Genomic DNA, 25,785 nt, shown 5'->3' on the forward strand with positions numbered 1-25,785 from the left:
ATCTATCAGGCTATGACACTGAAGCCAGGTTCCTTTGTTTGAGCACGGTGGCCTGCAATGGAAATGTGGATGCCGTCTTGACAACAAAGGTAGAACTGCTTCCTAAAGGGAAGGAGGAGCTGAGGTGAATTGAATGCAATGTTAGGAGCCCTTAAAACCGGATGACTCATAGGTGAGATGGGCTCCAGCAGTTTCCACCTTCATGCTGCAGTAACATAAACTCTCTCTTGCTTCAGAGACTCTGGGGCTAATTACCTCTGAGATCTTAATATGAAGCTTTTACTCTCCTAAGATAGGCCATTGCAGGTAGGTGAATATTTAATTGACCCAATAAAAGGAGGGCATACTTGCTCCCTCCTTGAAGTCTCAGCTAACCAGTTATCTGCTAAAAGGAATCTAACAAATACACAGAGTTTAAAAAATGTAATGCTTTGGGGGCTGGCCCCGTGGCCCAGTGGTTAAGTTCGCCCGCTCCGCTGCAGGCGGCCCAGTGTTTCGTTGGTTCGAATCCTGGGCGTAGACATGGCACTGCTCATCAAACCACGCTGAGGCAGCGTCCCACATGCCACAACTAGAAGGACCCACAACAAAGAATGTACAACTATGTACCGGGGGGCTTTGGGGAGAAAAAGGAAAAAAATAAAATCTTTTAAAAAAAAAGTAATGCTTTGCACAGACTGCTTTTTTGACAATTACATAAAATAGAATATAGTACCTAATTTGCCCGATTGAATTGATTCTACAGGGGGCTTAATTCCCCCCTGTAGAAGCAAAGGCGTGGGTTCCTGTGCCATAGAAATAAGCTTGTGCCTGAACAGGCAGTTTGGAGAACTCATTCGACACAGCTGTCATGGTCTCCTCCACAGAGAGAGGATGCCATCTAGCATGGACTCCGGAGAGCTGCAGCCAGCCCCGAAATGGCAAAAGGAAGCCTCAGGTTCCACATTTTGTGGTCTAAAATGAGTCCATGCGTCTGCTAGGCCAGTTGGTACACGACACAAGCACTTCCCTTGTGCTACAAAGGGAATTCTGCTCTTAAAGTAGTTCTTGAGTCATAGAATATTTCCATCAGTACTTATATCGCAAGCTCCACAACCCTTGTGTGCTCTAGGATCCAGCTGGGATTCCAACGGATCCTCTCCTCTCTGGGATGAGTCTAATCTCTGCGTTTGGGGGAAGGTGAGGAGAAGATTAGCTCGTTCTTATTAATGACGCACGATATTCATTCCATTGAATGACTGGATCATAACTTATTTAACTAGTCATCCACTGATAAATATTTTTATTATTACCAATCTTTTGCTGTAACAATGAGACAATGATTTTTTTTAAAGAGTTAATGAGCATTTTTTTTCTTTTTGTCATCTACCTTTTAAATTTACATACGGTAAAATAAAACTCCCTCTTTTTGGTGTTCAGTTCTATGAATTCAGACAAATGTATACACTTGTGTAACCACCAACACAATCAAAATATAGAATAGTTCCATCATCCCTGATTTTTTAACATTCTTTCCTAAAAAACATCTGACTTCCTGAGAAAGTTAAACAGAATTAACATATGATCCAGCAATTCCACTCCTAGGTACATACCCAAAAGAATTGAAAACATATGTCTACACAAAAAGTTGTACACAAACATTCACAACAGCACTATCACAACAGTCAAAAGGTGGAAACGACCTAAGTGTCCATCAACAGATGAACGGATAAGCAAAGTGTGGTGTGTCCACACAATGGAATATTATTCAATCGTAAGAAAAAGAACGAAGGACAAGGCTACAAAGTGGATGAAACCTGAAAATGTTTTGCTAAGTGAAAGAAGCCAGACACACCAAAAACAAATATTATGTAATTCCATTTGTATGAAACATCCAGAAAATTCATAGAGACAGAAATGCAGATGGTGGTCAGATTGTCCGGGGCTGGGGAGCAGGGAGAATTCCTTAATAGGTACTGGGCTTTCTTATGGGAGAACGAAAATGTTCTGGAACTACATAAATGTGATGGCTCCCCAACATTGTGAATGTACGAAATGCCACTGAACTGTGCACTTCAAAATGATTAATTTTATGTTATGTGAATTTTACCTCATAAGAAAAATGTTTAATCCAAGTAATAGTCGAGGGGTACTTGGATTAGACCAAGTGATGTCAGCTATTCATGTGCTGACCAACAATTGACAAACTACCTGGTGAGTAGGTAGATATTATTATTCCAATTTTATACATAAGGAAATTACAGACCAGAGAAAAAAAAAGACCCCTGACCAGAGTTGCAGAGTTGGGACTCCAAGACCAGAACCTGACTCCTTATGCGGCATTGTTTCCACTCTCCTTCATGGTCTTCTCGAATGACAGGAAAGGTTTAGTATTTTTGCCAAGTGGCACTCATCTTTCATGAAAGAGAGAATGGGGCAAGAGGCCTAGAGTCCAGGGGAGTAAATGAGTGGATAGAGGGAGAGGCAGAGGCGAGGAGAAGGAAATCAACAAATAAAGGAGCATTAGCACGGGGAAAGAATCACGAGAGGGGGAAGGGGACGGAGAACAGGCAGACTGTCTTGCATGGGGGTGGCACAGTGGGGCTTCTCTGCAGGAAAGAGGCTTTGAGCCATGATAAGCATTCCCCGTTAGGAAATTCCAAATTAGGAGCCGTGCCACCCCACTGACCCGGGCAGGTCAGGGGAAGGCAGGAGTGAAGTGCCCTCCACCCTGAGATGTGTCATTCTTCCCACTGGGAGGGACCATAGGACAAAAACTGAACAGTGTCTTCATTTTCAGCACAACCTTTTGTCCTACCTCTACTCAACCTCTCACTCTCTGGCCCCCAGCATCTCAAGCCCTCGGGGAAATGAAAAGCAGCTTCTCCTTGCACATGATTTGGAGCCCCTCAGCTAAGTAGCCTTAACAGAACTGGGAGATGCAGCCCATAATAATGCTTCGAAAACAATAAGTTTTAGTGTACAGGTTGTGTGCTTTGTGTTCTGGCACCAATATTTCTAAAATGTTGATGACTAAAAGGGGTCTCAGACTATTTAGGCGAAGAGTATTTTCTTGTTGTTATGGGAGAGGTGGAGGAAAAATTCATCTGAGGGAAAGGCTCTCTTGTTTTGGGGAAACACTTTCAGGGGCTTTTAGTTATTTGAAAATCAAGCTAACCTCCTACTCTGGAATGGAGAGTTGGAAATAATGAGGAGTTAAACTGTGCTGCATACTACTTTAAAGGGATGTCTTCATCAGGGGAGCTGGGGATCCTTCTCCTTCTGGGAGAAGTGGGAGGTAGGAAGGTGGGGGAGGGCTGGGATGAGGGAAAAGAGGCAAGATCAAGGATGCTCCATAAGGTGTCCTCCCAAGTGAGCAGATCCCTGCAACATGAAGGAGCAGGGGTACTGCAAAGGAGAAAAGTGGTCCCTAACAGGTCCTAGAGGAGCTAGGAATGGGATAGAATGTACAAACAGGACAGCTCATATCCTGCCTTACGTTTGCCTTGTCTGCATTACAATTCCAATTTGTTATCCCCACGCCTTCATTTTAAAACAATCGCTTGGGGGCCAGCCCCATGGCCAAGTGGTTAAGTTCGTGCGCTCTGCTGCAGAGGCCCAGGGTTTCACCGGCCCAGGGTTTCACCGGTTCACATCCTGGGCATGAACATGGCACCGCTCATCAGGCCACGCTGAGGTGGCATCCCACGTGCCACAACTAGAAGGACCCACAACTAAAATATACAACTATGTACTGGGGGGACTTGGGGAGAAAAAGCAGGAAAAAAAAGAAGACTGGCAATAGTTGTTAGCTCAGGTACCAAGCTAAAAAAATATATATGTATCACTTGTCTTAGCTGGCACTGGGGAATTGAAAGAAAGGCACGTAACCACCCTGGGGCCCAGAGGTACAAGAAGATCAGCAGCAGCCCAGAGAAGCTGCTGGAGCAAGGGCAAGAGGGGAGCTGAGAAGTCCAGAGCAGTTGTCTGCAGTGGGGCGGATGCCTGAGATGAAGAGCATGCCTGGGATCAGTATGGACAAGATGTGGAGATTGTTTGGGGCCCCAGAGAGGTCCTAGGAATGGAGGCTGGTAAAAGGCTGGACCACTTGCTAATCTGGGCTGGTAGGGGCTCTGGTTGCTGGACTTTGGGATGCCAATGCTGATGACATTTTTGGTAGCCCAGCATGTCAGAGCTGAATCTAATAATCATACAAGGTATCATCATTCAATCAGTTGTTACTTCCTTCCTTTGAAATTTATTGAGTGACTATTAAGTAGAAAGCATAGATAGGCACTGTGGGACCACAAAGATGAGTAAGACATGCAAGCCCTGCCTTTAAACAGCTTCTAGGCTCTTAGGACCAACCAGTCACACATAAAAGAAACTGGAATAGAAGACAGACCAACGTGAGAAGTACAGACTGCAGAAGGAAGGATATTTTAAACTGTTTGGGTCCAGTGTTGGCAAAATATCCTAGAAACTGCCCCTTTCACTCACTGGAGGGAGTGTAAACTGGCCCAGCCTTTCTGGAAGGCAGTTTGGCAAAACATACCAAAAATCATAGAAACATACACAACCCTTAGCCATAGCAGTTCTGTTTCTAGAAATACGCCCTCAAGAAACAAATAAGAATATGTACAAAGATTAGCTATGAGGATGTATAAAGATCACAATATTGGTTATAATATAAAGAAAAACTTAAAGCAACACAAATCTCCAACAATAGCAGATGGATTAAGTAAATCATGGAACAACACTTCAGTGGTATTCCCATCAACAGTGTTTATCCTGAACATTTGGTATCTAATCATGATGAAATATCAAACAAGCAAACTGAGGGACATTCTACAAAAGAGCCAGCCTGTGTTCTTCAAAATGGTGGTCAATGAAGATAAAGAAAGACTGAAGAACTATTCCAGATTAAAGGAGACGAAAAAGACCAGACAACTAAATGTGATGTGTGACTTTGGGTTGGATCATGGGAGAGTGGGGCAGGGTTGTGTGGCTCTAAAGGACGTTGTTGGGACAACTGATGACATCTGAACATGCACTATGGATTCAACAATAGTGTGTCAATGTTAACATCCCTGATTTTAATCATTGTAATGTGGTTGTTATACAGAAGAATGTCCTTGTTCTTAGAAAATACACTCTCAAGTATTGAGAGGCTTTGAGAAGTGAAGTAAACAGTTACTCAATCTACAAACTAGGATAGCCATCAGAAATGATTAAGAAACAAAACACAACTCAAATAATAGTTCAAGGCGACAGTAGGTTTGTGATAAAACACACAGGATTGATCACCAAAAGAATTATGTTGATGGTAACTGCCAAAGGCATTTAGGGAAAGGAAGTGTCAGCTGGGGAGGTCACAAGTGGCTGCATATCATGAGTTTTTAGCCAGGTCTTCAACCAGATTCATCTAAATTTGCTAGGAGTCTGGCATGGGCCAGGTACTGTGCCAGGCGCTGGGGAGAGAACAATGAACAAGATGGATGAGGTCCTTGCCCCATTGGGGCTTCTATTCTGGGAGGGAGCCCAATAAATACCCAGTAAACTGACAGATAAAGTAATTGTAATTGTAATTTCTGATCAAAGGAAACACACAAGAGCCAAGACAGGATAACAGACACAATCACAAGGGAAGTCCTCCTGGTGAGGATAACAGCTAAGCTGTGACCTTAATAAGGAGGAGAAGCCAGACAGAAGTGATTGGAGAGCCTTCTGGTCAAAGAGCCCAGCGTGTGCCAAGGTGGGGGTTGGGGGTGGGGAAGTGGGGGTGAACCAATATGGCTGGAGCAGGAACGGGTGGGAGGAGCCCAAAGTGAGTTGTCTGAAAGGAGGCAGGGGCTCAGACTGTGTAGGGCCTTATACAAATTTGGGTTTTACTCTAATGAAATGGAAAGCCATTGAAGAGTTTTAAGTAGGAGACAAAATGACCTGGTTGGTGTTTGAAGAAGAAGCACGGTTGCTGCTGAGCAGAGAATGGGTTGGAAGGAGGCAAGAGTGGAGGCAGAGAGTGGGTTAGGAAGCCGCAGGGCCCATCATGGGCGGGCAAGAGGGGAAGGAGGCAGACGGGTGGGCTCATGCTTGGACTTCTGCAATGTCTCCAGATCAAGGTCTATGGACTGTTACAGAGAGAGGCTGACAGGACTGAAGAAGATGACATCCATCCTCTGCCTTTCAGCCTGGTTCCCATGACCAGCTCTCCTGGTCTGGAGGGTATTACCAATACTAAATATTTCTACCTAAATCCTAAAATCAGTCTGTGGGTAGCATTTTGTGTTACAAGTTTTGTAGTGCTGTGTCTTAGTTTGGGTTCTCTTAGACCTTGAGACTAAGGTTCAATGCAAGAAGCTGATTTGGGATGTGCAGGTAGTATAGGTGAGGGAGAGGAAATCCTACAGGAAAGCAGGAGATGAAGGTGTGTAAAGTAACTTCTATAGGTGGCTAGAACTTAATCTGCAGGGAAACTCTAGGAAACACACCTCAACTAGTCTACCCAAGAGGTGGGGTATTTGTACACCAACTCCCTCCATTTGGTTATTGCAAGGGCTGCTGGCCAGGGGGTTAATGCTCTCCCATTTCTGCCTTTCTGTAGAGATGGGCAGAGCAGCCTTCCCCAGTTCTATAGAAAGGCCTCAGCACAGAGGTGCAAGCGTGGGCGGCTGGGAATCTCTGGAGCCCGAAGAAGCAGCAGGGTCTGAGGGAGACCAGAGACACGTGACATAGTGGCCTGGACTCTGTGTTGTGTTTTCTTCCACTTTTAAAACAGACTTCACTTGAGGGGCTGGCCCCGTGGCCGAGTGGTTAAGTTTGCACGCTCCGCTGCAGGCGGCCCAGTGTTTCGTTGGTTCGAATCCTGGGTGCAGACATGGCACTGCTCATCAGGCCACGCTGAGGCGGCGTCCCACGTTCCACAACTAGAAGGACCCACAATGAAGAATATCCAACTATGTACTGGGGGGCTTTGGGGAGAAAAAGGAAAAAAATAAAATCTTTAAAATAGACTTCACTTGAAAGAAGTGACCTAGGCCTTGTTGATGGCTGAGACCCCGAGAAGCTGTGAAAGAATTCCAGGGGAGAAACGATGGCAGCCTGGACTGAGGTGGTGGCGGTGGAGGTGGATAGAAGACAGTGTATTGTTTAGGTGCTGGTTGGTGTGGGTGAGGGGATGGCATTGAGGAATAGGTTTGAGAAGAGAAAGCAAGAGTTTGGTTTTGTGTTTGTTAAGTTTGCAGTGTGTAAGAGACATCCGAGTGGAGATGTTGGCAGGCTGGACTGGAGACACAGCTCTGAAAGGGGACAGGTGGCCGGGGGTCGGGGGGAGGGAGGGATGATAGCGGGAGCACAGAGGATTTTTAGGGCAGTGAACTATTCTGTATGATACTACAATGGTGGCTCCATGTCCTCAAACATTTGTTTAGACCCATAGACTACAACACCAAGAGTGAACCCTAATGTAAATTGTGGACTTTGGTGATGATAACACATCCATGTAGGCTCATCTATTGTAACAAATGGACTGCCCCAGTGCAGGATGTTGATGGTGCGGGAGGCTGTGTATGTGTGGGATCAGGGAGTATGGGAACTCTCTGTCCTTTCACTTCATTTTGCTGTGAACCTAAAACTGCTCTAAAAAATAAAGTCTATTAAAAAAAACCAAAAAGGTAAGGGATGTGCTGGGGATAGGCAACAAAGATAAGGAGGGAAAGGCTCAGAAGAAAGCCAAGGTATGCTGCGGGATAGAGAGAAGGGGACTGCACAGTACCTGCGAACACTGACTACCCGAGGGCCTGTTGGAGGGCTCTCTCACTCCAGCTTCACAAGAAGCCTGAGGGGTGAGAGTTCTTACATGGAGACCCTCAGACTCTGCAAGGGGAAAGCATCTGTGGGGTTTGAAGTGAGGACAAGTCGACCCCTTCCATCACTCTGCTGGCTGCCTTGGAGGAGATCAACTTGCAGCAGCATAAGGTCATGCAGGAGAGAGCTAGGAGGTTAGGCTCAAAAGAGAAGCCTTTGCTGGGAGACATGGCTCAGCTTTGAGGCTTCATCTTCCCTGAACCCAGGAGAGAACCAAATCTGGGGCTCCTCGTCACTGGGAAAAGAAGAAAAAAAAATGAATGCTTTTTGCCGTGGAAAGAGGAAGAATTCAGCAAAACCCAGGGTAATGTCTGCCATCCCTAATTGTAGCCCCAGCCGCCAGAATGTTAACTTGTGGCTCCAGGGAGCTATTTTCCTAATCATCATAAAAAGTAGCATATATCTTTTCATTTGCCTTTCTCTCAACTAGGTCCAAAAATTCTTCTTCCAAACTCAAGAGGGAGAATTTCAGTTACTTTCTACTCTTTTGGTAATGAGGACAAAGTCAGTTTGTCTTTTTCCTTTAGGGGAAAAATTTGTGTTCTTGTTGTGACAGCTAGAGAAAGCTGAATAAAAAAATAAAAAAGCTGAATCAAAAAAGATGTTTTTCCCAGCATGAGTATGGAAAGAACATTTTGGCCACCATGTCAGCCACTGCTTATTCATTTGACAGACTTTTTCTGAGCAGTTGCTATGAGCCAGGCACTAGCATAGCCATTGGGACCACAGAGATGAGTAAGACGTGAGCTCTACCCTCAAGAGGCTCACAGTATGGTTAAGACATCAAGAAGGCAATAGAAAATTCCCGTGTGATATGACAAGAGCAATGAGAATGAGAAAGGCATTTGTATAATCCTTTCTAGGCACCTGGAAGGTTTTCTAACCCAGACACATGGGTGAGGTGGTCAGGGCAGACTTGGCAGGACAGTGCTGATATTGATGACCAAATACGAACCATGGCTGTCTTCTCTTGGAATGAACAAATGAAGGACTCTGCTTGTCCTTCCAGGGGAGGTGTTTGGCTGCAGCCTGAGATTAGCTGGAGGCCACTCACTTGGCAATTCTGAACAGGACGTTGGAAGGCTCACGTATGAAATTCCTTCTGGGCCTCTGGGCCTGAGATTCTAGGGTATTTCATCCCCTGTAAGACAAGGAGGATCAGCCTTTAGCCAGAGATCAGCAGACCAGGAGACCAACAGGTCCACTGGAGAGTTCTTGGTTCTAAATGTCCCTGAGCCGAGGAATCCTTGTGTAACTTAAGGAAAGCTCTTTTTTCAAAAAAAAAAATTTTTTTTTATGAGGAAGATTGTCCCTGAGCTAACGTCTGTGCCGATCTTTCTCTATTTTGTATGTGGGATGCTGCCACAGCATGGCTTAACAAGTGGTATGTAGGTCCATACCCAGGATCCAAACCCACAGACCCTGGGCCACCGAAGCGGAACATGTGATCTTAACCACTATGCCAGTGGGCCAGCCCCTGAGGAAGGCTCTTTAACCACAGGCAACTGCCTCAGCTTCCTGTTTGGGAAAGAAGTGATAAGCAGCGAGACTTCCTCTCCAATGGCCAAAAGACCTGGGAATTGGGCTGCTGTGTTGGGCCTCTGCTTGGCGTGAGGGAAACAGTAATGCTTTGTTGGGCATGCCTAAAATGCCAATGTGAAGACTGACTGGAATGACCGAGATTTATGGAGATCAAAATCACAAAATGTCCTAGCTTGATTGACATTGAGAGGAAAGGAAAAGGTGGTAAATTCTTAAGATGAAAATTAAACCATCTATCAAAAGGAAAATATAAAAAACGTAGACACAAGTTAATACAGTAGGAGTTAACTCTTTCCATATGACAAAGAGAACTTTTGCAAAATTGTACCAAGCTATTGGATACCCAAGAAGTAAGAAACTGAAATCTGCATCAATCTTAGAAATGGTCAAGATTTCTTTCTAATCATAACTAAGACCCTTTTCAGGTAGATGGATGTCTGGCTGCACACTCAGTTGCACAAGCAGTGCAGGATAGTTCGCAGAGAGACCAAAGAAAAGACCCAGAGATGGCATACAAGACATATAGGTTTATTGGGACTTACCTACAAGGAGTGTCCAAGAGCGGCTGGCTGGCCGGAGTTGTGCATCCGCTACTGTGGGCAGAGTGGGTGTTGTTTATATAGGCGGAGGAATGAAGACTACATGCTTGCCAGGAGGGACTGTCCTTAGTACGACCAGCATTCCCAGGAACAGGAGCTCACATTGAAGGGCTCTGTGTTCCTTCAAGATGTGATGTTCTTTGAGTGATATAAGTTAAGATCTGGGTTGGCCAGGCCCTGGATTGTTATAAATCCCAGATGGTTGGCATCCTGCCCAACACATGGTTGCTATAGGGCATATCAGCTAGTATCCCTACAATGCGGGTCTGATAAGTGTCTTACCATTGTGGTCATCCTTATTCCTCATAATTAGCTTTAAAAGAAAAAAAATTCAAGGTTTCCTGAGTAAGAGTGTAGTCTAGGAGCAGGGGCTTTTTTTTTTGAGGAAGATTGGCACAGAGCTAACATCTGCCACCAATCCTCCTCTTTTCGCTGAGGAAGACTGGCCCTGAGCTAACATCCATGCCCATCTTCCTCTACTTTATATGTGGGACACCTGCCACAGCATGGCTTGACAAGCGGTACATAGGTCCACACCCGGGATCTGAACTGGCAAACCCCGGACCACCAAGCAGAATGTGCAAACTTAATGGCTGCACCACTGGGCTGGCCACTGGGAGCAGGGGCTTGAAGGCAGAAAAGATTAAACTGCAACGAGCAGGTAGGTACGTGGCATCTTCCTTTCCTTGACTTCAAGTCCTTCTAGCTTCCCGAAGAGCCTAATTTGAGCCTGTCTGGAGATCAGTGCTTTTGCAAAAGCCTTATCCTTCACTCCTGAAGGAAAGGCGGAAGAGGAAATTCATCACTTTGAGAAAAATAAAATGTATTCAAAGTCTGTGCCAGTTGTTAGAAAATGTAGCATGTTTGCTTGTGGGCAGAATAATAACTAATATCTATTTAACCCTACTCTGTGCCAAGTACCCCCTAAGCATTTTGCGTGGATTAGCTCGGTGCTCACAGCTAAAGCTTTGAGGTAGTGAGAATGGAGTGGACAACACCAAGCAAGTCCCCAAAATGGTGACCATCAATTGCAAGGGCAGAACCCACTAGAACTGCTCAGACAAAAGATCAGAAGGTACAGGAGCAGAGTGTTTGGGGACATTTCACTGAAGGATAGATGGCTAATACTCCCCCCATGCTCCAACACAGACCACCTTTTTAGTAGCATCTCCTAGAAAGCCCCATTGAGTACGTGACGCTCCAACAAATACTGCAGAAGGTGGGACAACATTAAGAATGGGGGCTCCGCATCAGCTTTTGGGGTTTGAATCCTGGCTCCTTCCCTTTCTAGTTGTGAGAGATTGAGCAAATTACTAAACCTCCCTCAGCCTCAGTATCCTCACCTATGAAATGGGGATGGTGAATTCAAAACAGTACCTGGCTCACGGGGTTGTGTGAAGACCAGATAAGATACTGCCTTCAGCCCAGAGTCTGGCCCCAAAGTATGTTCTCAATAGATGTTGGCTGCGAATAGTGACAAACCAAAGGGACAAAGGTCACCGATTACTGCTATCTGCTGTCTTCCCCCATTCCTCCCTCAAGGACAGAATCCATGTCCTCTGATAGCACTTTTTCTATGACACCCTTCTTGTCTCTTTCTGTAAACTCGCATAGCATGTTACCTGGACTTCTCTTTCATTTAATGTAACAAACCTTTATAGTACTTACTATGTGCCTGCAGACTGAGCTAAGTGCCTTTAAAATATTAACTCCCTTATTCCTCACAATAACCCTTGGAGGAAGTATTAATATCACTCCCATTTTACAGATGGGAAAACAGGCAGAGAGTTAAGCAACTTGCCTGAGAGAGGTAAGTACTAAGTGGCAGAGCTGGAGTTTGAACCCAGGCTGTCCACACTTTCATGCCCCTTTCAATGTTGGAGCTTGGTGGGTTGTTTTGTTTTTATGATCTTGTCCTTGCTCCCTGAATACATGTGAGATCCTTGGAAGCACTGCCTGTGTGATCCACTCAATATACGCTTACTAAGTGATTAAAATCACATTGTTAATTGATGCAAATTCATCCAACCCCAGAAGGCTCTACCTGGGACCTAAATAGGAAAGGAGTGCGTTGCTCCAGAGGCTGAAATGGGCTCGGGGTGGGGAGGCTGCAGCAGTAACTGAAATAACTGACAGGAAGCAATAGCGGGAGGGGCTAAAGGGAAAACAGAAAGTAATGTTACCTTTGCTCTAAAGAGCCCCAGCCAACAAGACAGGACTAATTAAGGCTTCTAAACTTTAAAACTGAAATGAGGCTGAGTGAGGCTACTCTCGAGGGAAGATCCACTGGGTCCTGTTGCTTTGGTTGGCACTCGCTGTACATTATAGTGAAGTTTAGTTATGAACCAAACTGCCAGCGTGTGGGGACTAGACTACGTGTGCATAAAATAGGAGAGAGAGAGCGGTGCCCCCCAAAATGAGGAGAAAACAAGGGGTATGGAGCAGAGGATTACAGGTCTAAGGAACATGAAAAGAGAAAGGTACCCTGTGGCTTTTCCTGGCTCAAGCTCTGGCAGCTTGGTATCTAAAGTCTGCGGGGGTCCAGCCCGGTGGCACAGTGATTAAGTGCGCATGTTCCACTTCGGCAGCCCAGTGTTCACCGGTTTGGATCCCAGATGTGGACATGGCACCGCTTGTCAAGCCATGCTGTGGCAGGTGTCCCACATATAAAGTAGAGGAAGATGGGCCCTGATGTTAGCTCAGGGCCAGTCTTCCTCAGCAAAAAGAGGATTGGCAGCAGACGTTAGCTCAGGGCTAATCTTCCTCAAAAAAAAAAATAAATAAATAAATAAATAAATAAATAAATAAAGTCTGCAGTGTGAGGGAAAAGATGAGAAGACTAGAGTAGACATAATGTCATCTAACAAAATGGCTGGTGAAATGGCGCCGAGGCTGAACTCCAAGTCAGCCACAAATACTGGTGGGTTAGATGTGGGGAGTCTCTGAGTTCTAGTCCTGCCTCTGCTTCCGACCAGCTGTTGTTACCACACAAAGATGGCGTTCTCCTACCCGATGCACATAAAAAAAAGCCAATTATTACAGCATCAGCTTTTGGGAAAAGAAAACAGCTTTATCGCCAGATCCATCTACAAGAAGACAGGAGGCATGTGCTCTCAGATCTGTCTCCCCGACCCAGGGCTTGGGGCAAAATTTATGGGTCGAAAGGCAGGGTGGTCTGAAGTGTGGAGATAGATGATTGGAGGCAAGGAGAAGTGAGGTAATTGATGATCCACGCAAGCCTAGTTAAGCTTCATGGCTCTTTACAGGATGCGTGTTCACAAAATGGCAGCGTTACCATGATCTGAGGGAGGAGTTTTCAGCCGCTTGACGTCAAAAGGGTCACTCATCAGGTGTTTGCATGGGCCCAGTTGATGGGCGGGTGTTCTCAACTGGCCTGAGCTGGACAAGTGGGGACTCTCAGATCCTGAAAAACTCTTAATTACTTTATTGATAAGATGGGGTCAGTTGAACTGGTCCCAGTAGGCCCATGGTTATACTATATGACTTTGGGAGGGTCTCTCCATCTCTAAAAGGCTCAGTTTTCTCGTGGACAAAATCACTGGGCTGGACTGTAGCATGATTTTTGTTTTTGTTGTTGGTGTCTACTTCTTTTTAAAACTGAGGTAACATTCACATAACATAAAATTAACCATTTTAAAGTGTACAATCCAGTAGTATTTAGTACATTCGCAATGTTGTGCAATCATCTCTATCTTATTTAAAAACATTTTCATCACTGCAAAAGAAGACCCTGTATCCATCAAGTCGTCAGTCTCCTTGCCCCCCAGCACTCGACACCGCCAATTTGCTTTCTCTTTCCACAGATTTACCTATTTTATATATATATATATTTATATTCTTATTTTGGTGAGGAAGATTGGCCCTGAGCTAACATCTGTTGCCAATCTTCCTCTTTTTTTTTTCTCCCCAAAGCCCTAGTACATAGTTGTATATCCTAGCTGTAGGTCCTTCTAGTGCTTCTTTGTGGGATGCTGCCACAGCATGGCCTGATGAGCTGTGCACAGGTCTGCATCCAGGATCTGAACCGGTGAACCCTGGGCCACCAAAGCGGAGCCCACGAACTTAACCACTTGGCCACAGGACCAGCCCCCCTATTTTATATTTTTCATATGAAAGGAGTAACACAATATGTGGCTTTTGGGTCTGGCTTCTTTCTTTTTTTTTTATTTTTTTAATTTTTTTTATTTTTTTTCCTTTTTCTCCCCAAAGCCCCCCGGTACATAGTTGTGTATTCTTCGTTGTGGGTTCCTCTAGTTGTGGCATGTGGGACGCTGCCTCAGCGTGGTCTGACGAGCAGTGCCATGTCCGCGCCCAGGATTCGAACTGACGAAACACTGGGCCGCCTGCAGCGGAGCGTGCGAACTTAACCACTCGGCCACGGGGCCAGCCCCTGGGTCTGGCTTCTTTCACTTCACATAATGCTCTTTGGAAGTTCATCCATGTTACAGTATCAATCCTTCATTCCTTTTTATGGCCGAATAAGCTTCCATTATAGACTATAGCATGATTTTGAGCTCCAACACTATGATCCCTTTTGCTTTTCAAACATCTGTTCAACAAACACGTAATGAGCACTAATTAAACACAAGGCAGGTGCTGGGAGCATGGTCAAGAAACCTGTGGCCCTGTGCTTCTAAAGCAGTCCTTTCCAAAGCTGTCCCTGGCGGTCCCTGCGATGATTTTAGGAAATGCACTGCTGTGGGCATGGGGAGAAAAATAAGTAACATCAAACTCCAAAGTGAGAAAGATACTGTCTTTTTAATGCTCTTTAAATCCTAGGGGCCGGCCTGGTGGCGCAGCGGTTAAGTGCACATGTTCCGCTTCTTGGTGGCCCGGGGTTTGCTGGTTCCGATCCCGGGTGTGGACATGACACCACTTGGCAAGTCATGCTGTGGCAGGCGTCCCACATATAAAGTAGAGGAAGATGGGGACGCATGTTAGCTCAGGGCCAGTCCTCCTCATAAAAAAAGAGGAGGATTGGCAGATGTTAGTTCGGGGCTAATCTTCCTCAAAAAAAATAAAAAAATAAAAAAAATAAATCCTGATTAACCAAAGAGAAGTCTCACGTGATACCAGGGTGTCTGCAACCACCTCTCATCCTCCCTTTTTAACAAAAGGCTCACACTTTCAGCAGGCAACTGTATCTAGTTGATACTGAACAACATTTTGTTTTAATGTATCCATTTTAAATTGCTTGCTATTTATAGCAAATTATAAGGCTTTTCCATTTAAGTTATTTAACATTTTCTTTCAAATAAATTCACTTATGTTTTTAAAAACTGAGTCAACTCAAAGAAAATAGTAAATAATATGCAGGTGATATGCAGACTCAAGGAACTCATTTGGTAATGGAATGACTGGTGTTTGGAAAACACTCACTGAGAGGCTGCGGTCTGTCACATTTACTGCAAGGCCAGTGTGGGATTTTTACATATGTTTGGTGCCTTCTTCAAAGGATCAGGCTCACTACTGAGCACTTAGCTTTACTAATCGACAGAAAACAAATTTGAAATTTGTCCCAATTCTCCCAATTTTGGGAAAGAGGGCAAAAGGGAAGCCCACAACACCATCCCAAAGGTTTGCTGGACACATGTCTTACCCACTTGGCTTACTAACAGACTAAAATTGCATTAACAATTTCATTTCATGCAGAAGCCAGAAGACTCTATCTGAGACTGAAATAGGAGCGAGATCCTTTTACAGAAATAGTAGAAACAGTAGTCCACACAGGTTAACAAAAAAGTCAGTAGGAAATATGGAAATAAATATCTACCTCCCCGAGCGGATTACTTCTTTTTAGGATGGGGTTACAAGGAGACAAAGTGTCGCTTCCCCAAGTATTCAGCTACTCCGAAGCCATAACGGTAATGTTCTCCTCAGAATCGGGCCGAGGGACCCGACAGGGACATTTACACATGCAGGGTCCCCTAAAGGCCAGGAAGCTGCGGCTCAACCGGGACCCCGTCCCCGCCTCGCCCGCCGAGGCCCCGCCCCTCCCGCCGAGAGGCCCCGCCCTCTCCGTAGGCCCCGCCTCCGCCGCTTCTCCTTCGGCCCCACGGCTCCCGCGGCTCCCGCGCACACTGAAGATGGCGGCCGCGGTGGGAAGGTTGCTCCGGGCTTCGGTGAGTGGCTGCCGGCTGGGGGACAGGCGCGGAGACACTGCGGTGGCTCTGGGAACGTGCTTCCCAGACGGGACCCCGCTCCCCTGCGGCCTGAGGGCCTTTCGCCGTTCTTGGAGGATGTCAGCGGGTAGCGGACCTGGAGGCCTCCTCCTCCACCGCCCTTCCCCCACCCCTCCTGCGGTCCCTTCGCCAGTCCCTCCTGGCTGCGAACCGCAGGTCTCTAGTCCCCTCTCCACCTAAGCACCTGGTCCTGGAGGCAGGCGACCTGGCCCCTGGTCCCGGTTCTGTGACCGACTCTATGACCTTGGACAAGTTTCGCCTTTCTGAACCTCAGTTTACTTTCCTCACCTTAAGGTAGAAAGAATGGTGCCTCCTTCATCAAGGCGTTGCTGTGAGCGTCCGCTACATGCTGGATGGAAACCAAAGTGCTAGCGTGCAAAAGGCACTCCCCCCTGGGGCCCCGCGTCTGTCCCCGCGCTTTTCTGCCAGCAAAGCCTGGTACCCTCTTGCTTCCCACTCTCCCGTTTCTCGTGGCGGGTTCAACGCAGGCTCTTTCTTCTTCCTGAGTCATGCTGGACCCTGAAGTTGAGCAAACATTTCCCTTGAGCCCTGTCCAGATTTGCCCAGAAGCTGAACTTTGCTCTACTTGTTTGCATGTCTGAGGGCCTGGAAGGGCCTTGTCGTGTCTAAGGAGGACCTTGACGTGGGAAAACATGCTCAGCAGGTGGTGCTGGTAAAGGGGCCTGGCCTAGCGCCCTTGCTGTTTGAACCGTCTGTGTTGCTGTTAAGAGAATGGAGTCTTTATGTTCTTATAATTTTCTCCTCTGCCTTGCAGTCTTTTTTTTTCACTTGTATATTTTTAAAATAAAAATAGTATGTGTTTAAAGTGTACAACATGATGATTTGATATATATATACATCATGAAATGATTACTACAGTCAAGCTAATTAACCTTTCTTCATGTAGTTACCATTTTTGGTGTGTAATGAGTGTATCTGAAATGTATTTTCTTAGCATGTTACCAGTGTTCAGTACATTATTATTGAGTGTATTCAACATGCCTGTGCATTTTCTAGACTTATTCCTCCTACATAATTGCAACTTTGTATCTTTGACTAACATCTCCCCAGTACTCCTCCTCCTTGCAGTCTTGAAGGAGAAAGAAGCAGAAGGGGATGTTAAAAACATGGAGACTCAATCCATGGTCTTAGAGTTGTGGGTTTGGTATGTGGTTCATAGGAACAAGGACAGCTGAGGCCATCATTGGCCTGATGCCCTTTCAGCAGGGCCAACCTTCAGCCACCATTCTGGAACTACTTCCTAATATAAAGTGTTTCTCTTTCTAGGTTGCCCGACGCGTGAGCGCCATTCCTTGGGGCATTGCTGCCTCTGCAGCCCTTAGGCCTGCTGCTTCTCAAAGAACGTGCTTGACAAATGTATTGTGGTCTGGTTTCAATCAAGCGAAACTCGCCTTTAGCACCAGTAAGTGTTGTTACGCCTTGGTTTGTCCTAGGTAATGGAAACATGAACCATGTCTCTGGACGGGAGCTCTGAACCATGGCTGTACGTTAGACTCACCTGGGGAACTTTTAAAAACAGAGCACTGCCCCAGTCCCACCCCAGACAAATTAAGGCAATCTCTAGGGTGAGACCAGGATGTCAGGATTTTTTTAAAGCTCACCAAGTGATTCTAACGTGCATCGAGGGTTGAGAATCACACACTGCCTTGTGTCACATTTGCTTGTTGGTTGCCAGAGGTTTTGATCCTCTGTGTTGAGGAACATGGAGGGGCAGGGAGTCTCGGGTGCCTTCTGGGCTGCTGTGTGTGAAGGGGTGTGAGATGACTGGAAATTGACCGCAGATCCTCTAAAGGCTTTTCGATTCAAACCTGCTTGCTGGCTCCAGTTGGCCGCATTAGACCAGTCTAATGGACTCCTCCATGAGCTGAATGAAGCCTAGCTATTTCTTGAGGTTTACTCCATTCTCTAGAATGTGGAATTTACTAAGATCAGCCTCAGATAATGAATGGTATTTGAAAATACCTCCTTTGGCTTTGTCCCAGCTTTTATTTATTTATTTTGTTTTTGAGGAAGATTAGTCCTGAGCTAACTGCTGCCAATCCTCTTTTTGCTGAGGAAGACTAGCCCTGAGCTAACATCCGTGCCCATCTTCCTCTGCTTCATATGTGGGATGCCTACCACAGCATGCCTTGATGAGCAGTGCCATGTCTGCACCCTGGATCCGAACCGGTGAACCCCGGGCCGCCAAAATGGAATGCGCACACTTAACCACTGTGCCACTGGGCTGGCCCTGTCCCACTTTTTAAACAAGCATACATTTAACATGTAATGGTTTGGGGGATATACTGTAGCAGAGCCTTTGTTTGTGGGTGAAATGTTCCAAAAAGTTTCACGTTTTGCTACTCTGGGACTTTATAAAATTTCTAGTAGTGATTTGATGCTGTGGGTTTCAAACTTTCCTCATCACCTGTCTCAAACCCCCACTTCCGACATCTCTGGAGCCTAGGCATTTTGACACTTAATCTCCTTTGTCCCGTGTCCCCGGGTAGAGGCGAATCCTCCCCAGCTCTGACACATCTCTCATGTCCTTTCCTTTCTTCCTTTTCTCTCTACCACACCCCTCCCCTCCATACCTCTCACTTAGATAACTGAAATCACCTCCTAACATCGGTCTCGCCTCCGCCTGCTCTCCTCACCCACCCTGGGCCAGAGTCATCTTCCTAAGAACAGCTCACTCCTCTTCCAGCTCCTCCGTGAAATCCCCCAGGGATTCCTTTATCTCTTGTTTGAAGAACAGACCCCACAGCCTGATATTTAAGGGCCCTCACGGCGTGGCCTTCAGCTATCCTTGCTTTGCCTCCCACTCTTCTTGCTTCCACACACAGCACTTCTCTCTGTTCTAACCAAACTGTGCCAGGGGCTCTTCCCCACACCTCCATTGCTTCCTCTAGGCCGTTTGCCCTGTCCCATCTGGACTTGGCAAAATCGGAACCATATTTAGAACCCACCTCCAGTCTCATGTCTTCCTTAATTGCATCCCTACAATCTTCTGTCTTCTTGTTTTAGTTTCTAAAGCACTTTGAATTGAATTTGTACAATCTAGAACTATGGAACGAAAAAAAACTTAGCTAAGATCTACAGTTGAACTGAATCTTTTAATTAATTTATACTACTGATTAACTATTGCGAGAGGTTTAAATAAAATCAAATAGGTGCTTGATTAGTGATTGGACTATATATGTGTGTGGTTTTTTTCAGGTTCCTCATACCATACCCCTGCCGTCACCCAGCACGCACCCTATTTTAAGGGGACAGCCGTTGTCAAGGGAGAGTTCAAAGAACTAAGCCTTGATGACTTTAAGGGGAAATATTTGGTGCTCTTCTTCTATCCCTTGGATTTGTAAGTGTAATTTCTACGATGCTGTACTGTCATTCTGAGTGTGAGCAGAGATCCCTGCTTCCACGCTGACACTTCCTGTCTCTGGGTTTTCTCGTTAAGGGCAAGGTTTTTGCTGACCGTTTATCACTGATGACCTTGTCGATACAGCCTGCATCTGTAGCTAATGTACAAGAGATAAGTTTAGGGGTGAATGGCATTCCTTTTAATGGGGTAGGGTTTTAATATGGCTCTATTTTATCTGCTGTGGAGCACTGGTTCCTGTAAGCCAGTCTGTGAGGAAGTTTTCACAGGTCTGGGGTAAAATGAGAAAAGTAAGGATAATAAAATGAATTTTCTTGTAAAGCTACTTTATTTAAATAAAATCTTTTTTTTTTTAAGATTTTATTTTTCCTTTTTCTCCCCAAAGCCCTCTGGTACATAGTTGTGTATTTTTAGTTGTGAGTCCTTCTAGTTGTGGCACGTGGGATGCTGCCTCAGCACGGCCTGACGAGCGGTGCCATGGCTGCACCCAGGATCCGAACCAGTTAAACCTTGGGCCACCGCAGTGGAACGCATGAACTTAACCAGTTGGCCACAGGGCCGGCCCCTAAAATTTTTTTTTTATTCTTAGAATATACCTCCCCCTGCTTACTCTCATTTTTTGCATTTTTTGATACGACTCTTAAATAGAAAGATGATAAATCATTTCTTTTAACTGGACCTTATTCCTTCTGCCCTTTATTCCTAGCACCTTTGTGTGCCCTACAGAGATTGTTGCTTTTAGTGACAAAGCCAATGAGTTTCACGACGTGAACTGTGAAGTTGTCGCCGTTTCAGTGGACTCCCACTTCAGCCATCTTGCCTGGATAAACACCCCACGGAAGGTATGAGCATCGTTCACCCTGCCTTTGCACTTACCGTCTTAAAAACGGAAATGATCCCATAAAAGACCAGCCTAGAAGTTGTTAATGCGTGATGAGTCCAAAGTGGGCTATTCATAAGTCCTAACCTCCTGGCAAATTCTGTTAAACTCTGTCCATATCTCCCTTGACATTGCATGTGTTTACTTACCCCTCCCCTGGTATTTTCCAGGGTACGAAGGGTAACAGAGAGTGGGCTCAGGGCAGGGAGAACAGCTCAGGTCCATTGCCTCCCCTCTTGCCTGGCAGATCCCACATACCCTGCGTGGCATGTGGGATGGTGGTTAGGTTCTCTGATTTCATTGTTCTGCATGATCAGGATTCTTGCCTAGAAACTTGCCTGGGAGAATCAAAATTTCCAGCTGTACCCCTGGACTATCACTATCAAATGATTCAAAGTATTTTTTTTATTACTCTTGCATTTTTATGCTTCAGAAATTAATCTTCAACTAAAAGAATACTTAAAGAATTAGGGGGTGATGGCCCAGTGGCCCAGTGGTTAAGTTAGCACGTTCCGCTTTAGCGGCCCAGGGTTTGCTGGTTCAGATCCCAGGTGTGGACCTACACATCACTTGTCAAGCTATGCTGTGGCAGGTGTCCCACATATACCATAGAGGAAGATGGGCACAGATGTTAGCTCAGGGCCAGTCTTCCTCAGCAAAAAAGAGGAGGATTGGTGGCAGATGTTAGCTCAGGGCTAATCTTCCTCAAAAAAAAGAAAAGTTAAAAAAAGGATTAGAAAAGCAAAGATCTCTCATATTAGCTGGGTTTAAATGCTGCCTCTGCCCCTTTCTGGCTGTGACTTGGAGCAAGTTACTTATCCTTCGTGTGCCTGTTTCCTCATCTGTAAAACGGTAATGATAATAGTCTCTACTGAGGATAGTTGGGAGGAGGAAGTGACTTAACAGAAAGAGCTTAGAGCAGCACTTGGCCCATTGTTGGTGCTCAGTTAGTGCTCCCTATTGCCATTATTGTTGGCCTCTGACATCGTGTTTCCTGGCCGAGAGTGTTGTGAGAACGCACAGTATAACGACCAGTCATGTTTGTGTTTTTGTTAGAATGGCGGTTTGGGCCACATGAACATCCCGCTCTTGTCAGATTTAACTAAACAAATTTCCCGAGACTACGGTGTGCTGTTAGAAGGTGCTGGTCTTGCACTAAGGTAAGATTCTGTTTCTTATGAACTTAAAATTGCTTTTCATGTTAGCATCATCTCACTTCTTAGGGGATTTATAAAGACCTTGGTAAAGCATTTTTAAAACCAAAAATCCTTAATTTTAGTCTTTTAATAAGCATTGATGGATGCCTCCTTTGAGGATTGGCAGCCTTTCAGAAATGGCTAGGACATGTTTCCCCCCTATACCACGCTGGGTCTGTTTCCGAAGAAAGGTATCAGGTGTTGATGGTCACACTGCTCCACTCTCCCTGATCATCTGGGAGCCACATGGGGGCATCCTCCTGGCAGCGGAGCCATCAGAGTGTTTGGAGAAGGGAGGTCTAGCAAGGTAGGAGTCAGTATCCTGGAATGGTTAAGATCTCATACGAGCCCTGGAATCAGATTGGAGTTTGATTTTTTTTTTTAACTCAGCTACTTAATAGCTGTATGACTTTGGGCAAGTTATTTAACCTTTTTTTTTTAAAACAAGATTTTATTTTTCCTTTTTCTCCCAAAGCCCCCAGGAACATAGTTGTGTATTTTTAGTTGTGGGTTCTTCTAGTTGTGGCATGTGGGACGCCGCCTCAGCATGGCTTGATGAGTGGTGCCATGTCCACGCCCAGGATTTGAATTGGTGAAACCCTAGGCTGCCAAAGCAGAGCGCACTAACTTAACCACTCGGCCACAGGACCGGCCCCTATTTAATCTTTTTGAGTCCCAGTTTTCCCAAAACTAAAATGAGAATGTACTTCCCAGATTGGTTGTGAGGATTAAATAAGGTGAGGCAGCTGAAGTTTTTAGCATAGATCCTGGTAGCTGCTGTGTCCAGGAATGTATTTTCTGTCCTCATTCATTCTGTGGTTAACCTTTTATTCCTTTGAGTGCGAAAACTTTCCATCTTTAACAGTCCCATATTCAAATGCCACCTTCCTGGGAGGGATGAGAACGTAGGCCTCAGAACTGGCATCTTGATGGCTGCTGAGTGAAGGAGGGACTGGGCGGAACCTTACCTCCAGGAAGCAGGCAAGGACCCCACTTTGATGTGCCTCACAGTTTTGCTGGGGGCCAGCTTGAATCCACTTGCCTGCCCTCTTGTAGCTGACCTCTGGTCTGTTTTCTTTGTGGGTTACACCTGGAATTTTAGCTCTGGGAGCCACCGTGGAGCTTATGCCTTTTTGACTCCAAGGAGATTACTGTCTTCCTTTAATAAACCGAAGTCTAGCTTTGACAGAGGTGACAAGGAAAGGAGAAGAGGAGTGCTGGCTTTCTCCCCACAGGATCCCTTTCCCTGTAGAGTCTTGCTAATTTTGCAGTTACCTCCCTGCTGGTTTCACTATTGGGATTGACAAGGGAGAGGAGCCGAGCCTGGCTTATAAGATAAGGCTTCTTTCTGGATCCGTGGGCCCTGCTCCATCCTAGCTCTGCATCTGTATCTGCACCATGGACTCAGCTTGGCTCCACTCTCCAGGAGCATGCACCAGGACCTGTCAGGCTCAAAGCCTACACCCCTAAGGGCCTGGCCCAGGGAGGAAGGACCACCTTTTTACCTTGTGAGTTTTCTCCAACTCAGCTTTTCCCTGAGTGACTAACACTTGGAAAGCCACACCCTCTTAAGACAGACTGTTAAAACCTGTGGGTTAAACACATCTGAAATGTCATAGTAACACCAACCCTTATACAGAAGATGAACACGGGCCACAGGTCCAATCATCTCATGACAGTGCTGCTGGGTGATAAAGAGTGACAGGCTTGGTTTGTCTTTAGATTTCTGCTCTGCATAGACTTAAGGGTAGTACATTCTCTGCAAAGATTTTCCCATGGGATTTCCCCCCATTTACCCAAGGATTCACTTATTTCATGTTTCCTGAATATAGATAAAATATATCTCTGTCCTTTCCCAATGCCTATAGTTTCTTGCCAAGTCTTGGTACAGCAGCCCAAAGAATGCTAATAAGTAAAGAAGCCTTTGTTCACTGTAGTTCAGTGACTTTCAGATACTGTGTGAAATTCAGGTGACATTCAGGTGACATTTGTAAATGTGACCATAGTGCCATGGTGGCCTGGTCCAGTCTTCCTTTTGTTAAAGCACCTATCATCAATAAGAGATGATAAGCGTTTTGTGCAACAAGGAAAACCCCATTTTTAAGCATATGATAGCACTTACTAAATGCTTTATTAAGGAGAATTAAAGACAGAGTGGGTAGAAGTTAGTTTTTCTAGCTCTGGTACTGTTGAGGTACTAACGAGGATAAATTCTGATGCAGAGGGCTCTTCATAATTGACCCCAATGGAGTCATCAAGCATTTGAGTGTCAATGATCTCCCAGTGGGCCGAAGCGTGGAAGAGACCCTCCGCTTGGTGAAAGCATTCCAGTATGTGGAAGCCCATGGAGAAGTCTGCCCAGCAAACTGGACACCGGATTCTCCTACAGTAGGTTTCTTTCCCAAAAACAGTGGGACCCCCACAGAGGGTCCCAGGCCCTCACTGCCTCAAGGGCTGCTGGCCTGGAGTATCCACAAAAGGAGCCCACCCTTGGAACAAGGGTGCTGATGGTGTGCCAGTGGGTGAAGCAGCTGAAGGGTGGGGGTTGGGGGTGGGACCAGGCACCAGGCAGACTGTTAATGTAACTTTCATCCATGTATTTTTAAGGGAACAGACCAGTCTTTAAAAAGTTAAAGAACATAGGTTAAAATCGAGAACTTTCAGCTCAGTTTTGAGACTACTATACAGTCCATCACTCAGTGAAATGTTGTTGTATTTTCAGATCAAGCCGCATCCCACCGCTTCCAAAGAATACTTTGAGAAGGTAAATTAGCACGTCCTCCCACGTGCACCTGCAGCTTCTCACAGCAGAAAAGAGCCACAGTTGGAACTCACTTTTAGCATTTCAAAGATTATTATTTACAGAAGGCAAAAAACCACTTATGTTTGTATTCATAAATATTACTCTAAATGTTTTGTTTTTGTAACATTGGCTGAAACCTTTTAAACGTGGTTAGTTACTAACTTAAGTCCTTTACTGGTAACGTATTGATGGCCAGCTAGTTTATGTAGATTGCCTAGTTCACCTGTGTCTTGGATCATGTCTTCAATGGGAAAAGGAAACACTCTTCTTTCTTAGTCTTACTTGAACCTTTGTGTACAGCAGAGTAGTACAAACATCGAAAGCTTCTGATCAAGGGTCCTGAAATTTTCTTCATGAATTTCTTTGTATTAAACTGAATTTTCTTGTAAGGTAACAAAGATCATAGTTTTAAGTTGTTAGCATCAGGGGTCTAATTTAACTCTTGCAATGGATGTATATGTGATTGAAACAAACGTGAATCATATTTTTAAACATGGTGGCAAAGTGACTTAACTGATCATGCATGGTCCCCATTCCTGAGATTTATAGTTTATATAGATATTTTACTTATTTTGTTAGCTGACTTAATGTCTACATACATTTCTAGATATTGATTGGGTGTAATTATGAAGGATATTTATTGAATCCAGGTATTACATTTTGAAATCATTGTAGTTATTTTCCTTTCTGAAGTGCTCAATAGAAAGTATATAATAAAAAATAAACATATTTTAAAATATTTGTGTTTTAACACCATTCATTGTTGGTTCAGGTTATGTTGTGGGGCTCTAGTTTTCCTTCTGATTATATCAACAAATATTTATTGAGCATTTAGCTTGGAGCCCAAAAGAGGAATAAGATGCTGGCTGCACACCCAAGGAGCTCAGTGTAGGGGGCGAGAGGGAGACGGAAGCCTTTGTTCATTATTTCAGTAAGTCCTTGAGTGCCTACTGTATGCCAGCTGCTGTTTCAGAGGCACACGAGTGAACAAAAAAAGACAACCCCCTTCCTTCATGCACTTACCTTCTAGAGGGGGAAACACAATAAACATAATAAAAATACAGAGAATGTTTGGAAGCATTCCAGTAAAGTGGAGCAAGGGGCTAGAGCAGAGGGTTGCAGATGTTCTGGATAGAGTCATCAGGGAAGGCCTTAAGGGAGAGTCAGTCTTTCCAGGTCCATTTTCTCATCTGTAAAAGGAGGGCAGTAAGTGTACCTGTGTCAGGGTTTTGATGAGGATCAAATGAGATAAAACATGGAGAAAGTGAGGGAGTTAGGGGAATAAGAAGGTTCTAGGCAAAGAGCATGGCTGGTGCAGAGGCCCTGAGGCAGGAG

General features: G+C 45.3%; 1 protein-coding gene and 1 long non-coding RNA gene across 2 annotated transcripts; one reads left to right on the forward strand and one right to left on the reverse strand.

Annotated features, from left to right (window-relative positions):
* Nucleotides 1–14,212: 14,212 nt before the first annotated feature.
* PRDX3 (peroxiredoxin 3) lies at nucleotides 14,213–25,189 on the forward strand. The gene is made up of 7 exons (XM_001493616.6): nucleotides 14,213–16,129; nucleotides 17,477–17,612; nucleotides 19,409–19,550; nucleotides 20,278–20,413; nucleotides 21,508–21,611; nucleotides 23,870–24,035; nucleotides 24,370–25,189. The coding sequence occupies exons 1-7, from the start codon at nucleotides 15,809–15,811 to the stop codon at nucleotides 24,418–24,420; spliced, it is 1,056 nt and encodes a 351-aa protein (XP_001493666.2). The 5' UTR covers nucleotides 14,213–15,808; the 3' UTR covers nucleotides 24,421–25,189.
* LOC138923160 (uncharacterized) lies at nucleotides 14,747–16,617 on the reverse strand. Its single transcript, XR_011436390.1, has 2 exons — nucleotides 16,478–16,617; nucleotides 14,747–14,896 (listed from the first exon to the last, which is right to left on the reverse strand). It is a non-coding gene; the product is annotated as an uncharacterized lncRNA (long non-coding RNA).
* Nucleotides 25,190–25,785: the final 596 nt, after the last annotated feature.

The sequence above is a fragment of the Equus caballus genome, chromosome 1 (assembly GCF_041296265.1).
Source record: "Equus caballus isolate H_3958 breed thoroughbred chromosome 1, TB-T2T, whole genome shotgun sequence".
NCBI classification, from domain to species: Eukaryota; Metazoa; Chordata; class Mammalia; order Perissodactyla; family Equidae; genus Equus; species Equus caballus.

Bases quoted from the DNA above. Each gene is read 5' to 3' on its own strand.
- PRDX3 (XM_001493616.6), top strand. From the start codon at position 15,809: ATGGGGTTACAAGGAGACAAAGTGTCGCTTCCCCAAGTATTCAGCTAC. The intron at 19,551-20,277 runs GTAAGTGTAATT...CTTTATTCCTAG, and splicing joins TTCTTCTATCCCTTGGATTT to CACCTTTGTGTGCCCTACAG. The intron at 21,612-23,869 runs GTAAGATTCTGT...ATTCTGATGCAG, and splicing joins GGTGCTGGTCTTGCACTAAG to AGGGCTCTTCATAATTGACC.